The 16,820-nt window shown below is 50.0% G+C and overlaps 1 protein-coding gene across 1 annotated transcript in view; it reads right to left on the bottom strand.

The window, feature by feature from the left end:
- The window catches only part of PHF3 (PHD finger protein 3), a 90,323-nt gene that overhangs the window by 25,591 nt on the left and 47,912 nt on the right, over positions 1 to 16,820 (bottom strand). Inside the window, exon 13 of the mRNA XM_040428622.1 lies at positions 10,065 to 10,221. Coding sequence (XP_040284556.1) covers positions 10,065 to 10,221 — 157 coding nt within the window. The remainder of the gene's footprint in view (positions 1 to 10,064; positions 10,222 to 16,820) is intronic.

Raw genomic sequence — 16,820 nt, 5'->3', positions numbered from 1 at the left:
AAGCAACCTGGTACAGTGTCTATAAAAAGAAGTAACAGGGCAATAAGCGCTTCCCCACAGGGGAACTTATGGCAGGCGGCACGGAAGGGTCTCCAGGGGAGCGGGGCTCGGTCGACATGACGGCACGCACACACACACACCGCTGAGACGTTTGGCACTTGTTTTGCTGGCGCCGAAGTTTTGAAATGGAGACGCATCCTAACGACGTCACTTCCTCCCGTCCACCGGAAGTGACATCTGCAGCTTTACCTGAAGTGCTTAGGCGGGCAGCCGGCTAAAGCCACGGAGGCCCGGCGCGAGATCGCGGCCTGGGAGCAGGCTCACATACCATAATGGAGCGAGTCCTCCCTCCTTCCCCCCTGCCCAGCATTAGTACAAAGACCGCAGGAGGGCAGGGGGAACACCAGGTAAGGTGTTACGACGTTCATCATCTTCATCTCCCCACAGGGAAACTCTCTCTGCCCCTGTCCTCTGTAGGGACAGGAAACACTGGTGCTGGTGGTGGGAGGGGGGGATTTAAACCCTCTCTCTGTTCCTGCCCCTACAGAGGTCAGGGGTCAATCTCCTAGTGGCCGTCGTGGTGATGAGGTGGAAACAGACAGATATAATTGCTTTTTCTTACCAACCTACAGGAGGCGTTTGCATGAGCTATCAGCTTGCCTAGAACAGGGACCCCCTGTAATGAGGTAGAGTGGCGAACACCAGGACCAGGATGGGGACCCGGTGGAAACACTCTCAAATGTGTAAAGCATAGCCCCTGGTATAGGGGAACCAGGAAGGCTTGTCAGGTACAGCCTATGGCAGTGGTGCAGGTACCCCCGTTAAGGAGAAGGCGTACGTACCAGAGACACCACGTAGGTGACTCGGTATGCTAAACACGGGGACGGCTGCCTTACCTGTGCGGTTGAATACCTGTGCAGTCAGGGGAGCGCCACCCGAAAATCCACTAGAGGGGATACCAACCCTGGATAGGAGAGGTTCCTCCGTGCACGTTAGTCTTGACGTCAGGGGACACGATGGGGTCTAGGAAGAGGTACTGCACACAAGCAGGGACAGGCTGACCGCATGGCAGCCTTCGTAGACAGCGGACGCACGTGAAACACGTGGCGATCCGAGGAGAGGCTTGGAGAGGAGACCCTCATAGAGCAGCCAGCAGAGGCTGTCTTATCTGGACCCAGATGCCATGTCTCCCTAAGAGGTGCTGCAGCAGCTATAGAGGTGGTCAGGAGGGCTGCAGGAGAAATGAAGCAATTGAGGGGGGAGGGGGTAGCCACCCCCTCCAACAGAAAACCCATGTTAGACCAGGAAAATATTCCGCCCGGGTGGAGGAGATAGCCCCTCCCGAGGGCCGGGTGGGGGCAGAAAAGCCCGGGAAGCAAGGAGGAGGGGCCGGGAAGATCGCGGCTTAGAAAGCCGGGGCCTCGATTTATGAGGTGGCCGGGAATGGAGCGAGGGGGGCAGGGCGAATTGCGGCCGACCGAGGGCACTTCGGACCCACAAAACTAGGTGAGGAGGGTAGGGAGGGGGAGAAGGGACGCCTGGGGATGGGCAGATCAGGGCAAACGGAGCACCTGGGAGCCGGGAACGGGCCATGGAAGATGAGGCCTAGTCCCGGCAGAAGCCGGGGACTAAAGTAGCGGGGAAGGCCGGGGAGAAGACTGTGTGGCCAAGGAGGAGAGAAAAACCAACCAAGGGGGAAGATAAAGGAGGGGAAACAAGAATATAACCCCGGAGGTGTAAGCAATATGAAGGGGCACACTCAGAAGGGAAACACAATCGTAGCAAAGATAATGGACTTTATTAGTCTAAAAACATACCCCTAAAAAAGTATAAAATATACATGTAGGCACACATACAACCTATAATAGTCAGTAACAAACAATATAGGACTATGGTGGGAAAGAAATCGCTGTGGGCGTATTAGTGACAATGTCCCATTTAAATTTGTAGCAGCGTGTCAGCAATGTCCCAATAGGTCCTATTGTTAAGCGTAGATTCTGCTAATATAGCCGAAAGCAAACTGAACAGTATTTGTGTTGCAATAGATATCCAGTATCCAATAGCATGCAAGAAGCACAGATAGTACCAAATGTCAATGGAGCCCGATATTCACTTCACAGTGAGACTGATAATCTCGTAAAAAGGAGACTTTTGTATTACTTACCAGTAAAGTCTCTTTCTCGCTCTTCCTTGGGGGACACAGGAAACCATGGGACACAGGAAACCATGGGTATAGCTCTGCTCCCTAGGAGGCGTGACACTAAGTGAAAGCTGTAAGCCCCTCCTCCATCAGCTATACCCTTCAGCCTGGAGAAGAGACTGCCAGTTGCGTGTCCAAGTAGTGAAAGATAACCACCAACCGGAAAAAAGAACCGTCAAGCCCCAACGGGGGCAACCAAGCCGGAACCACAACTGTAAACCCAAATGAAGGGCGGGTGCTGTGTCCCCCAAGGAAGAGCGAGAAAGAGACTTTACTGGTAAGTAATACAAAAGTCTCCTTTTCTCGCCCATATTCCTTGGGGGACACAGGAAACCATGGGACGTTCCAGAGCAGTCCCAGAAGGGAGGGACCAGAAAAAACTAGACCAACACCGGAGGCATCAATCAACTGCCGCCTGCAACACCAGACGGCCTAAAGCAGCGTCAGCCGACGCATGAGTATGCACCCTGTAGAACTTGGTGAAGGTGTGCAAGGAGGACCAAGTGGCCGCCTTGCAAATCTGCTCCGTAGAAGCCCGATTTCTCTGAGCCCAGGAAGCCCCGACCGCTCTAGTGGAATGAGCGGTAACACCGAGGGGCGGAACCTTGCCCTTGGCGAGATAAGCCTCAGTAACAGCCATCTTGACAAAACGGGCGATAGCAACTTTGGATGCCGCCAACCCTCTGCGCGACCCCTCCGGAACCACAAAGAGCGAGTCAGTACGCCTGAAAGAGCTGGTTACCTCCAGGTAAACCTTGAGCGCCCTGACAACGTCCAGGCGATGAAGTTCCCTCTCCCTAGGGTGGGAAGGGGAAGGACACAAAGAGGGGAGAACGATGTCCTCGTTCAGATGAAAGGCGGAGACCACCTTAGGAAGGAAGGAAGGGACCGGACGAAGAACTACCTTGTCCTGGTGGAACACTAGGAAAGGTTCCAGACAGGAGAGTGCAGCCAATTCGGACACCCTCCGAAGAGAGGTGACGGCTACAAGGAAAATAACCTTGCAGGACAGAAGTCGCAAGGAAACCGTCCGCAGAGGCTCGAAAGGAGAAGCCTGGAGCGCTGAGAGAACCAGGTTCAGGTCCCAGGGCGGTACCGGAGGCCGGTACGGGGGAACCGCGTGAGCCACGCCCTGAAGGAAGGTCTTGACAGGACCAAGGGGGGCCAGTGGGCGCTGAAACAAAATGGACAGCGCAGACACCTGACCCTTCAAAGAACTAAGACCCAGACCTTGGGCAAGTCCGCTCTGCAGGAAGGACAAAACGGTGGGGAGAGAAAAGCGGAGCGGAGGAATCCCCAGATCGGCACAGAACCCCAAATAGGTCCTCCAGGTCCTATAATAGATCCTAGAAGAGGACGGCTTACGGGCGCGGATCATGGTGCGGACGACGTCCGCAGAAAAACCCCTACGTGTCAGGACGGTGGTCTCAACAACCACGCCGTCAAACGTAGGGACCTTAAACGCGGGTGGAAGATCGGTCCCTGAGAGAGAAGATCTTCCCTGGCGGGCAGCGGCCAGGGCGCGTCTGCCAGGAGCAGCATGAGGTCGGCATACCAAGACCGGCGGGGCCAGTCCGGAGCGACCAGAATCACCGAGACGCCTTCCGCCGCGATCTTCCGAAGGACCTTGGGCAGGAGTGGGATGGGAGGGAATATGTATGGACGCGCGAAGCCTCGCCAAGGAAGAACGAGGGCGTCGGCTCCGCAAGCTCCCGGATCCCTGGCCCTGGACAGATAGGCGGGGACCTTGTGATTGAACTTGGAGGCCATGAGGTCCACGTCCGGTATGCCCCAACGAAGGCAAATGGCCTCGAATACCTCCGGGTGAAGAGACCACTCGCCGGGGTCGACAGTGGTGCGACTGAGGAAGTCCGCCGCCCAATTGTCCACCCCTGGAATAAAAATTGCCGATAGGGCCGGGACGTGGGCTTCCGCCCAACGGAGAATGCTGGAGACCTCCCTCATTGCAGCAGCGCTGCGAGTGCCCCCCTGGTGGTTTATGTACGCCACAGCCGTGGCGTTGTCCGATTGTACACGAACTGGATGACCCTTCAACAGATGAGTCCAGTGTCGTAGAGACAAAAGGGCCGCTCTCAGCTCCAGGACATTGATCGAGAGTTTGGACTCCAATGGAGACCAAATGCCCTGGACGGATCGGGGAGGAAACACGCCTCCCCAGCCCAAGAGACTGGCATCGGTTGTAACCACCAACCAGTTGAGTGGCAGAAAAGACCTGCCCAGAAGAGGGGACTGTAACCACCAGCGGAGAGATGACCTCACCGGAGGCGATAGATGGAAGGGATGATCCAGAGACTGCGGCGATTTGTCCCAGGAGGAGAGGATCGCCCGTTGGAGAGGGCGGGAGTGAAACTGCGCAAACGGGATCGCCTCGAAGCAGGCAACCATCTGCCCCAAGACCCGCATGCAGAAGCGGAAGGACGGTCGACGGTGGAGAAGGAGACCCCGAACCGCCCCACGGAGGATCAGACGTTTTTCCGAGGGAAGACGTACTTCCGCCGCTCCCGTGTCTAAAAGCATTCCCAGGAAGACCAGTTGTCTGGAGGGGGGAAGGGAGGACTTGGGGAAGTTGATGACCCAACCGAACCTCGTCAGAGTCTCTAGAGTGAGATCCACGCTGGCAACCGCTTGAGAAAGGGACGGAGCCTTGATGAGGATATCGTCCAAGTACGGTAGCAGAAAAACACCCCTGGAACGGAGTAAGGCCAAAACCGGGGCCAGGACCTTGGTGAACACCCGGGGGGCTGTTGCCAGCCCAAAGGGAAGGGCGACAAACTGGAAGTGGAGGTCCCCCACGGCGAATCGGAGGAAGCGATGGTGACACCGGGCTACCGGAACATGGAGGTAGGCATCCTGTATATCGATGGAAGACATGAAATCTCCCTGCTCCAGGGAAGCCACCGCGGAACGGAGGGACTCCATCCGAAACCGTCGAAGGAGGAGAAAACGGTTGAGCTTTTTGAGGTCCAAAATGGGCCGCATGGAACCTCCCTTCTTGGGAACTACAAAGAGGTTCGAGTAGAACCCTTGGAACCTTTCCTCTAGAGGAACGGGGGTAATCACCCCCCTGTCCAGTAAGGCTTGAACGGCCGCGGAGAACGCAACCGCGCGTTTCGGGTCCCGTGGCGGGCGGGAGCGAAAGAACCGATCTGGAGGGAAGGATGCAAATTCGATTTTGTATCCGGAGCACACAATTTCGAGGGCCCAGGCGTCGGAGACGTGAGCCAACCAGACGTCCCTGAAAAGGAGGAGCCGGCCCCCCACCCGGGTGGGTGGGGGCGCGCCTTCAGGCAGAGGATTGCTTTGCTGCGGGTGTGCGGGCAGCCTGCGGCTTGCGCCAGGAGGGCTGCGCCCGAAAAAACGGCTTCCTATGCTTGTCCTGGGGAGGAGCCGAAGCGGCAGCTGTGGTGGGAGCCCCAGAGGCCCTGCGGGAGGACCGAAAACGAGACGCACCAGGGCGTCCGCGGGGGGCGCCCCTGGCTTGGGGTTGAGGAAGATGGGTGCTTTTACCACCCGTGGCCTCCGAAATAAGTTCGTCTAGGCGGACCCCGAAAAGGCGGGAACCCGCAAACGGTAGCCCCGCCAAGGAACGTTTGGAGGCAGCGTCCGCTTTCCAAACCTTCAGCCAGAGCTCCCTCCTGACGGAAACTGCCAGGGCGGAGGAGCGTGCAATAAGGGCTCCCGCATCAAGGGAGGCCTCACAAACAAAATTCCCGGCCCGAACAATAAGCTGGGCCAAGGAACGCAGGTCCTGGATAGGGACGTCCGAGTCCAACTCCTGTTCCAGCTGCGCACCCCAAGCAGAGATTGCTTTCCCTGCCCAAGCAGAGGCAAAAACCGGTCTGAGAGCAGAACCGGAGGCAGCAAAAATGCCCTTAGAAAGGGTCTCCATGCGACGGTCCTCCGCTGACTGAAGAGAGGACCCGTCGGGAACAGGGATGGCCGTGTTCTTTGACAGCCGGGCCACAGGGGGGTCCACCTTGGGTGGGGAAGACCATGTGGCCACGACATCTGCTGGAAAAGGATAGCAAATGTCCAGCTTCTTGGGGTTGACAAAACGGGCGTCCGGGCGAGCCCAAGCCTTAGACACCACAGAGGAGAAATCAGAGTGGATTGGAAAGACTTTTGAGACCTGCCTGGGTCTGATAAATGAGACGCTAGCTGCGTCCGAGCTAGGGGGATCATCCTGCACCTTAAAGGTGTCACGAATATCAGAGATGAGTTGACCCATCGCTGAGGCTAGCTTGGACGGCAGGGCCGAGTCCATTTCCAAATCTGAAACCGCCAATTCACCTTCAGAGAGCGAATCCTTTGGAGAGGAGAGGCTCGTCTGGGTGCGCACGCGTGGCGGGGAGAGGGAGGCATCCGAGGAGGAGGCTCGCTCTACTCTAATACGCTTCTGAGAGTGCCTAGCTCGGGAGGGGTCACTAAAGGAGAGTGAACCCGCTGCAGCGGCAGAAGCGGTGGACCCGGAGGGCGCGACAGTAAGAGTGGCGTCCTGCGGGGTAGGCGGCCTGTCTATTAGGCGGCCCACGACATGAGTGAGGCTTTCCACGGCCTGGGACAGGGATCTAGCCCAGTCAGGCGGGTCAGAGGCAGCAGGGAGCGACACAGCGGGCGACTGAGGCTGCGGTGGAGCCCGGCATGCAGTACAGTGCGGATCAGACTGCCCCCGGGGAAAGGGTTCCCTACAAGCAGTACAGGCATGGTACCAAGGCTTGGCGGCTGCAGAAGGGTCTGACATGGTGGAACAAAGATGTTGCACTTAAAGTGGGAGACCCCAAGGAAAGAAACGGGGATAACACCCAAGCGACAGTACTGTGGCACGGAGGGGGTTAAAAGTCCTACCAGACCCGGATGATGCAAGCGGCAGCGGTAAGGGGAACAGACTGAGGAGGCTGTGGAGGAGAGGCAGCAGCACCGGCTTCGGATCGCACTGCAGAGAGGATTCCACGCAGCACTGTGCGATGAACCCGGAAGTAGCGGAGCGCATGTAGGAAGCTCCGCCCCCTCTCTGCCGCTCTGAAGCAGAGCCGCGCGCGCGCGGCAAAATGATTTTAACCCCCAAGGATGATGAAGTGCCGGCCTGAAATGGCGCCGTTCACGCCAAGAACCCCTCCGCGCCTGGATGTGGCAGACGGCTTGCTTTTTTCCTGCAGCCGTCCCCTGAAGGCAGCGTCCCTGCCAAGGACTTGCCCAGATAAACTCCCCTGCCCGGTAACGGTCCCGATATATGCCCGGGGGGGGGGGGGGGGGGGAGGGGTGGGCGCACGATGTAGCAGTGGCCATGTAGTAACAGTGGCCATGGGAGCCCAGGAGGCCTGTAGCAGCGGTGGGAGGGAGGAAGGGGAGGCTGGAGCAGCCTGTCTCACCATACGCTGTCTTCACCCTCAATCCATCCAGCGGGGTCGCCCCTTCAGCTCCTGGCACCGCAGTGGCAGGAAGCCGGGGGAGGGACTTGGCGTGCGGGCGACCCTGAGCTGGCGGGACGCAGGGGAGCGAGGCTGCCCTGGTCCACCTTGTCTTCTGTGGGGGAGGCGGCAGTGCGGAATTACCGGCACTGGCGCAACTCAACCCCGGGAGAAACAGAGGGGTCTAATGCGCCTCTGTTGTCCCTGTAAGTAGAAAAAAACCGAATTAAAAACAACAAATAACGCAAAAATAAAAAATCATAGGAAAACAACCCTGCATAAGCAGGGGGTGTCTTGCCTCCTTGGACACTAAGCAAAAACTGGCAGTCTCTTCTCCAGGCTGAAGGGTATAGCTGATGGAGGAGGGGCTTACAGCTTTCACTTAGTGTCACGCCTCCTAGGGAGCAGAGCTATACCCATGGTTTCCTGTGTCCCATGGTTTCCTGTGTCCCCCAAGGAATATGGGCGAGAAATTACAGTCTCTTCATATGTCCTATAGTGCTCATATAAGAGCCCGGTCTTACCCCTCTTCACTGCCCTCCGCAGCGTTGTATCCAGGCGGCCGTACACTCGCAGCGTCCCACGTGGTGTGCCCGGCCGTACGTGGCGTCCCACGTGACCTGGTGGTCCAGGGGACCGGATAGACGCTTTGATGACGTCACTATTTAGCGACTGCTCTTCCGGTTCTTAAATTCAAGCAGGTCTTCTTGCTTTATTCCTTATTTTCCTTTGGTTCCAGGCTTCCTCTTTCTTTTTGGTAATAAATCTACGCTCACTCTGTAATGCAGTGGCCACTGAGGAAGGGGCGTTAGACCCTGAAACGCATCTGGCATTACAGAGTGAGCGTAGATTTATTACCAAAAAGAAAGAGGAAGCCTGGAACCAAAGGAAAATAAGGAATAAAGCAAGAAGACCTGCTTGAATTTAAGAGCCGGAAGAGCAGTCGCTAAATAGTGACGTCATCAAAGCGTCTATCCGGTCCCCTGGACCACCAGGTCACGTGGGACGCCACGTACGGCCGGGCACACCACGTGGGACGCTGCGAGTGTACGGCCGCCTGGATACAACGCTGCGAAGGGCAGTGAAGAGGGGTAAGACCGGGCTCTTATATGAGCACTATAGGACATATGAAGAGACTGTAAGTTTACGAGATTATCAGTCTCACTGTGAAGTGAATATCGGGCTCCATTGACATTTGGCACTGTCTGTGCTTCTTGCATGCTATTGGATACTGGATATCTATTGCAACACAAATACTGTTCAGTTTGCTTTCGGCCATATTAGCAGAATCTACGCTTAACAATAGGACCTATTGGGACATTGCCGACACGCTGCTACAAATTTAAATGGGACATTGTCACTAATACGCCCACAGTGATTCCTTTCCCACCATAGTCCTATATTGTTTGTTACTGACCATTATAAGTTGTATGTGTGCCTACATGTATGTTTTATACTTTTTTAGGGGTATGTTTTTAGACTAATAAAGTCCATTATCATTGCTACGATTGTGTTTCCCTTCTGAGTGTGCCCCTTCATATTGCTTACACCTCCTTTGTTCTTTTAGGTCCTGAGGGTGGGACCTGAGGGTGAGCACCTTATCCATACGGTGAAGGGGTGAGACGCTGTATTCCTGAAAGAATATAACCCCCCCACCAAGAAAAAAAATAAAAAATAAGGAGGGGGGTTGTCTTGGAGGAAGATTGAGGCTTCCCAGGACCCCCGGCTAAGGTGGATCCCACCCCCCTGGCCACAGGAGGGAACCTAACCCTGGGGCAGGGACACAGGGACAGGGGAATATACCCACCGTCCGATGTCTACGAGGGACAGGGGAATATACTCACCATCCGATGTCTTCGGGCGCCGCAGGGTCACCCCTTCGGCAGACTCAACACGGGAACCGTGGGAATGCCGGCAAGCCACTGCGGATGCAGTCTGTGGGGACTGGGTGACCGGCGATGGTACCGAAGTACGCGCCCGCAGGGGGGGAAGGGGGCAACTAAAGTGGAACACGATGGAGCCCCAGCCTGCAGCAGGTATAACGGTGGAGATCACCGAGACCTGCAGAAGAGAGAAAAAAAGAATAAAAAAATAAAAAAGCAGCAGGATCTGCAAAAAGAGCAGGACAGGTCTGCCTCCTACGGACACTAGACTAAAACTGAATAGCCTCGTGCCTGTGGAGAGGGTACAGCCCACCTGGGAGGAGCCAACAATTTTTGTGTCTAGTGCCTCCTAGTGGTAGTTGGACGTATACCCATTGTGCTGTGTCCCCCAATGCCATGCACGAGAAATAAGGAATGTGATGTGTTACACAATATTATCTTTTTTTGGTATATCATTTCCATTTTTTAAAGGTAGACATATAATTCATATAACTAAAAAGCACTATAAATAACAAACATCACAATTTAAAACCAAATCTAATATTTTCTCACCTCTGATAAATGCTCCAGTGACCCAGACACGGGGTAAGCCTTGATGACAAATTTCGCTACAGAAGGCATATTAAGAAATCCTTTCCAAATGTAGGTTAAACGGGCTAAAAAAGTAGATTCATCTTCAGCGGTGTCCGTAATACTAAATGACTCAGAGCTATGAAATTAAAAAAAAAGAACCATTTGACATTACACATTGATTTTTAATGCACATCAACAACAAATGTACTAATAATATTCTGTAACAAGAACAAAAATACTATGGACTTCAAGAGGCAACCATAGGCCTAACCAGGTATATTCTGCACTGATAAAATACATTGTAATACAGGAGCACTACAGTGTATTATATGGGCGATCAGAGGTTCACATGTTCAAGTTCCCTACTGGAAAAAGAATTTACAAAAATAGTTTGGAAAAAATAAATAAAAGTGCCCTTTTGCTTACAAAAAACTATAAATAATTGCCATTGATGCATCCTTAACCCCTTAGGGACGCATGACGTACCGGTACGGCATGTTTCCCGAGTCCTTAAGGACCCATGACGTATCCTGTTACAAAGCCGGGGGGGGGGGGGGGGGGGGGGGGTCATGTGACCGCCCCGTATCGGCGATCGCCGCAAACCGCAGGTCAATTCAGACCTGCGGTTTGCGGCTTTACCTGCGGTTGCGGCGGTGCCATCGGGTCCCCATGCGGCTGTGGGGGGGACCCGATGGCATGGAAGGCAGCGCGATGTCTAAGGAAGGCATCACGCTGCCTTCCGGTGAAGAGCCTGTGAGATCCAGCCCCCTGGATCTCACAGGCCCCGGAAGCTGTATGAGTAATACACACAGTATTACTCATACAGCCAATGCATTCCAATACAGAAGTATCAGAATGCATTGTAAAGGAATATACCCCCCAAAGTTCAAGACCCAAAGTGGGACAAAAAATAAAGTGAAAAAATAAAGTCCCCCCCCCCCCCCCCCCCAAAATTTTTTTTTGGGGGGGGGGGGGAAACTTCTTTAAAGGGACACTGACAGGCCCAATAAGCATAATTATCCATAAATATTCATGCACAGGTCTTCTAATTATAAAACATCAGTTTGCAGTAATCATAAGGTGGACAGGGGTTAGACTTATATGTTTTAAATATATATTAGAAGACCTGTGCATGAATATATATGGATAATTATGCTTATTGGGCCTGTCAGTGTCCCTTTAAAGTTTCAAGTAAAAATAAACAAAAACGTCATTTTCCCTAAATAAAGTAAAAAAAAAACTTAAATAAAGAAAAATAGGGGAAAAAATAAAAGTATACATATTAGGTATCGCCGCGTCCGTATCGACCGGCTCTATAAAACATATCACATGACCTAACCTCTTAGATATGAGCCCCTACCTGAGACAATCGCCCCAAAAAAATAAAAACTATGGCTCAGAATATGGAGACACTAAACACTTTTTGTTTGAAAAAAGCTGTTCTTGTGTAAAACTTACATAAATAAAAAAGTAAACATATTTGGTATCGCCGCGTTCGTATCGACCGGCTCTATAAAAATATCACATGACCTAACCTCTCAGATAAACAGCGTAAAAAATAAAAAATAAAAACTGTGCTAAATAAACCATTTTTTGTTACCTTACATCACAAAAAGTGTAATAGCAAGCGATCAAAAAGTCATATGCACCCCAAAATAGTGCCAATCAAACTGTCATCTCATCCCGCAAAAAATGAGAGCCTACCTAAGATAATCGCCCAAAAACTGAAAAAACTATGGCTCTCAGAATATGGAGACACTAAAACATGATTTTTTTTTTGTTTCAAAAATTAAATTATTGTGTAAAACGTACATAAATAAAATAAAAAGTATACATATTAGGTATCGCCGCATCCGTATCGACCGGCTCTATAAAAATATCACATGACCTAACCTCTCAGATAAACACTGTAAAAAATAAAAATGTGCTAAAGAAACCATTTTTTGTCACCTTACATCACAAAAAGTGTAATAGCAAGCGATCAAAAAGTCACACGCACCCCAAAATAGTGCCAATAAAACCGTCATCTCATCCTGGAAAAATCATACCCTACCCAAGGTAATCGCCCAAAAACTGAAAAAATTATGGCTCTCAGACTATGGAGACACTAAAACATTATTTTTTTTGGCTTCAAAAATGAAATCGTTGTGTACATTAAGCAATATTTGGGGAAAAAGAAAATCTCTCCGTCAGCCTCTATGACACAGTTTGAAAAAATGACACTTTCCAAATTGTCCCCTATGAAAAAAGTGGCACAGCTATATATACTCTGTGCTTGTTTCCCAGACCAGACCCGACTCAAATGGCTTCATCCGTAGGTGGGAAAAGGATTTAGACGTTCAATTCTCAAACAGGGAGGTCGCTCAAATCTGCTCTAACGCTCCCAAGGTATCCAGATGTGTGTAAAGTTACAGGAAAACCTTTACAAGTTGATCACTAGGTGGTACTACACACCCCAAAAATTACATCTTATTTACCCGGATTGTGATTCCAAGTGCTGGAGGTGTCTTAATGCAGAAGGTTCCCTGCTACATATATGGTGGACATGCCCTATTATTTCTGAATACTGGAAACAGGTCTGCTCAATATGTTCACAGATCAGTAATGTATATTCCCTCAGCTAAAGGATGTTTATTAGGCTTATTAGGAGAAGCTAAAGGAAATAGACATATCTCCTCCTTAGGCTACTTTCACACTACCGTTCAGAGCGGATCCGTCTGGTGTCTGCCCAGACGGATCCACTCATATAATGCAGACTTTGGATCCGTTCAGAACGGATCCGTCTGCATTATAAAGTAGCTTCAAACGGATCCGTCCAGGCTTTACATTGAAAGTCAATGGGGAACGGATCCGTTTGAAAATTGAGCCATATAGTGTCAAATTCAAACGGATCCGTCCCCATTGACTTACATTGTAAGTCTGGACGGATCAGTTTGCCTCCGCACGGCCAGGCGGACAACCGAACGCTGCAAGCAGCGTTCAGGTGTCCGCTTGCTGAGCGGAGCGGAGGCTGAACGCTGCCAGACTGATGCATTCTGAGCGGATCCGCGTCCACTCAGAATGCATTAGGGCAGTACGGATGCGTTCAGGGCCGCTTGTGAGCCCCTTCAAATGGAGCTCACAAGCGGAGCCCCGAACGCTAGTGTGAAAGTAGCCTTACTAGGCCAACTTTTCGCGGAGGCGAGATTTCTGATAGCATTTAAGTGGAAAAGTTGCAGGGCCCCGTCCATCTCTCAGTGGATTGCGAAATGTGATGCACTATATAGATTGGAACAGATTGCAGGGTGGGAGTCCAAAAGAACACAGGTGTTCGAAGCCACATGGTCCCCATGGAAAAAATACAGAGATTTCTCATAAAGTAGATAGGGTTTGAATCAGGTGATATAGGGATAGTAGGAAGTCCCCTCCTCCCATTTCCCCCCCCCCCTCCTTATTTCCTTCCTTACTTTTTCCCCCCTTTTCCCCATTACTGTAGGTACTTGAAAATGTTTACATCTCAGATTGTATGATATGGAAATAAGTACCCTATTGTGGGGTCGTTGTATCTTTTGTATTTTTTGCTCATGACTCAGAATAAAGTATTTTCAAAAATATGAAATCATTGTGTAAAACTTACATAAATAAAAAAAAAGTATACATATTAGGTAACGCCACATCCGTGACAACCTGTTCTATAAAAATAGCACATGATCTAACCTGTCAGATGAATGTTGTAAATAACAAAAAATAAAACGGTGCCAAAACAGCTATTTCTTGTTATCTTGCCTCACAAAAAGTGTAATATAGAGCAACCAAAAATCATATGTACCCTAAACTAGTACCAGCAGTACTGCCAGCCTATCACGTAGTTTCTAAAATGGGGCCACTTTTTTGGAGTTTCTACTCTAGGGGTGCATCGGGGGGCTTCAAATGGGACATGGTTTAAAAAAAAAAACAGTCCAGCAAAATCTGCCTTCCCAAAAACCGTATGGCATTCCTTTCCTTCTGCGCCCTGCCGTGTGCCCGTACAGCTGTTTACAGAAACACCCCATATGTGGTCGTAAACTACAGAATCAGGGCCATAAATATTGAGTTTGGTTTGGCTGTTAACCCTTGCTTAGTTACTGGGAAAAATGGATAAAAATGGAAAATTTGCCCAAAAGCTGAAATTTCATCTCCATTTGCCAATAACAATTGTAGAACACCTAAAGGGTTAACGACGTTTGTAAAATTTGTTTTGAATACTTTGAGGGGTGTAGTTTATAGAATGGGGTCATTTTTGGGTGGTTTCTATTATGTAAGCCTCGCAAAGTGACTTCAGACCTGAACTGGTCCCTAAAAATTGGGTTTTTGAAAATTTCAGAAAAATTTCAAGATTTGCTTCTAAACTTCTAAGCCTTGTCACATCCCCAAAAAATAAAATGTCATTCCCAAAATGATCCAAACATGAAGTAGACATATGGGGAATGTAAAGTAATAACTATTTTTGGAGGTATTACTATGTATTATAGAAGTAGAGAAATAGAAACTTGTCAATTTGGCATTTTTAAAAAAATTTGGGTAAATTTGGAAATTTTTTATAAATAAAAATGATTTTTTTTTTACTTCATTTTACCAGTGTCATGAAGTACAATATGTGACGAAAAAACAATCTCAGAATGGCATGGATAAGTCAAAGCGTTTTAAAGTTATCAGCACTTAAAGTGACACTGGTCAGATTTGCAAAAAATGGCCTGGTCCTTAAGGTGAAATAGGGCTGAGTCCTTAAGGGGTTAAAGACCCAAAGAATAAAACGGTCACATATCTTATCCTGTATAGTGAATATTGTTAAAAAAAATAGAGGCTAAATTGCAGCTTTTTTCTGTTAATTCCACCAAAATGCATGGACGGAAAAAATATATGTTATAGAGAAGGGAGTAGATGAGCTGTGACCATCACCATTTGTGTACAATGTATCCTGTGTTAGGCCTCTTTCACACTTGCGTTGTTGGGATCCGGCATGCACTTCCGTTGACGGAGGTGCCTGCCGGATCCGGAAAAACGCAAGTGTACTGAAAGCATTTGAAGACGGAACCGTCTTCCAAATGCTTTCAGTGTTACTATGGCACCCAGGACGCTATTAAAGTCCTGGTTGCCATAGTAGGAGCGGGGGAGCGGTATACTTACAGTCCGTGCGGCTCCCGGGGCGCTCCAGAATGACGTCAGAGCGCCCCATGCGCATGGATGACGTGATCACATGGATCACGTGATCCATGCGCTTGGGGCGCCCTGACGTCACTCTGGAGCGCCCGGGGATCCGCACGGACGGTAAGTACACTGCTCCCCGCTCCCCACTACACTTACCATGGCTGTCAGGACTTTAGCGTCCCGGCAGCCATGGTAACCACTCTGAAAAAGCTAAATGTCGGCTCCGGCAATGCGCCGAAACGACGTTTAGCTTAAGGCCGGATCCGGATCAATGCCTTCCAATGGGCATTAATTCCGGATCCGGCCTTGCGGCAAGTGTTCCGGATTTTTGGCCGGAGCAAAAAGCGCAGCATGCTGCGGTATTTTCTCCGGCCAACAAACGTTCCGTACCGGAACTGAAGACATCCTGATGCATCCTGAACGGATTACTCTCCATTCAGAATGCATTAGGATAATCCTGATCAGGATTCTTCCGGCATAGAGCCCCGACGACGGAACTCTATGCCGGAAGACAAGAACGCAGGTGTGAAAGAGCCCTTATCTATGCAGAGCTGTTATCTTACATCGTTATCCTGCCTGTGATGATAATGAGTGATCTGTATAGGGGGGAAAAAACTGCAAAATTTCAGCAATTCTTTTAAATTTGAGATGGTGAGAAAATTAAGAAAAAAACACCAAAAATGCTTTAAAAATATGTCTAACAAAAAATATAGGCATAAAGAAACCAGCACTCGCTCAGGTGCACACTGCCCGGGAGAAGAGCGTACTCCACAATAATCAAATAAGAAAACTCCCAGCAGCTGTGTCTTGATGCAGGGAAACTTTTTTTATTCCATTTGTAGGAATGGTCCTATAACCAGGACGCATTTCGGCGATGTGCCTTTATCAACAGGTGTATCCAAATGTGGTGAGAACAAGATATATATACAAAAGGTACCGCCTACAGGGACGGGAGGCCCATCCCAAAAGGGATACAAAACATCAATGTGAACATAAACGAACAAAGTAGAATTACAAAAAGCGCTAGGATAAGAGAACCACCTTACAGGTTGTAGTCTAATCCCGTAGTAGGTCATTAAATAGTTGACGCCTGAAAAAGATAAACAGTAAATCAGTCCTGATCAATAAAAATATTACAAGTGCATAATCTCATATTCCCTATTTAGGCCTCTAGGGTGCAGTGTATCCGACGTTCCAATACACTGTATCCGATACACTGCACCCTAGAGGCCTAAATAGGGAATATGAGATTATGCACTTGTAATATTTTTATTGATCAGGACTGATTTACTGTTTATCTTTTTCAGGCGTCAACTATTTAATGACCTACTACGGGATTAGACTACAACCTGTAAGGTGGTTCTCTTATCCTAGCGCTTTTTGTAATTCTACTTTGTTCGTTTATGTTCACATTGATGTTTTGTATCCCCTTGCGGCCACTCCCCTTTTGGGATGGGCCTCCCGTCCCTGTGGGCGGTACCTTTTGTATATATACCTTGTTCTCACCACATTTGGATACACCTGTTGATAAAGGCACATCGCCGAAACGCGTCCTGGTTATAGGACCAT

Source organism: Bufo bufo, chromosome 4 (assembly GCF_905171765.1).
Source record: "Bufo bufo chromosome 4, aBufBuf1.1, whole genome shotgun sequence".
Taxonomy (NCBI): Eukaryota; Metazoa; Chordata; class Amphibia; order Anura; family Bufonidae; genus Bufo; species Bufo bufo.
The sequence above is the reverse complement of the archived record's forward strand: the minus strand, read 5'-3'. Positions and strand labels throughout refer to the sequence as shown.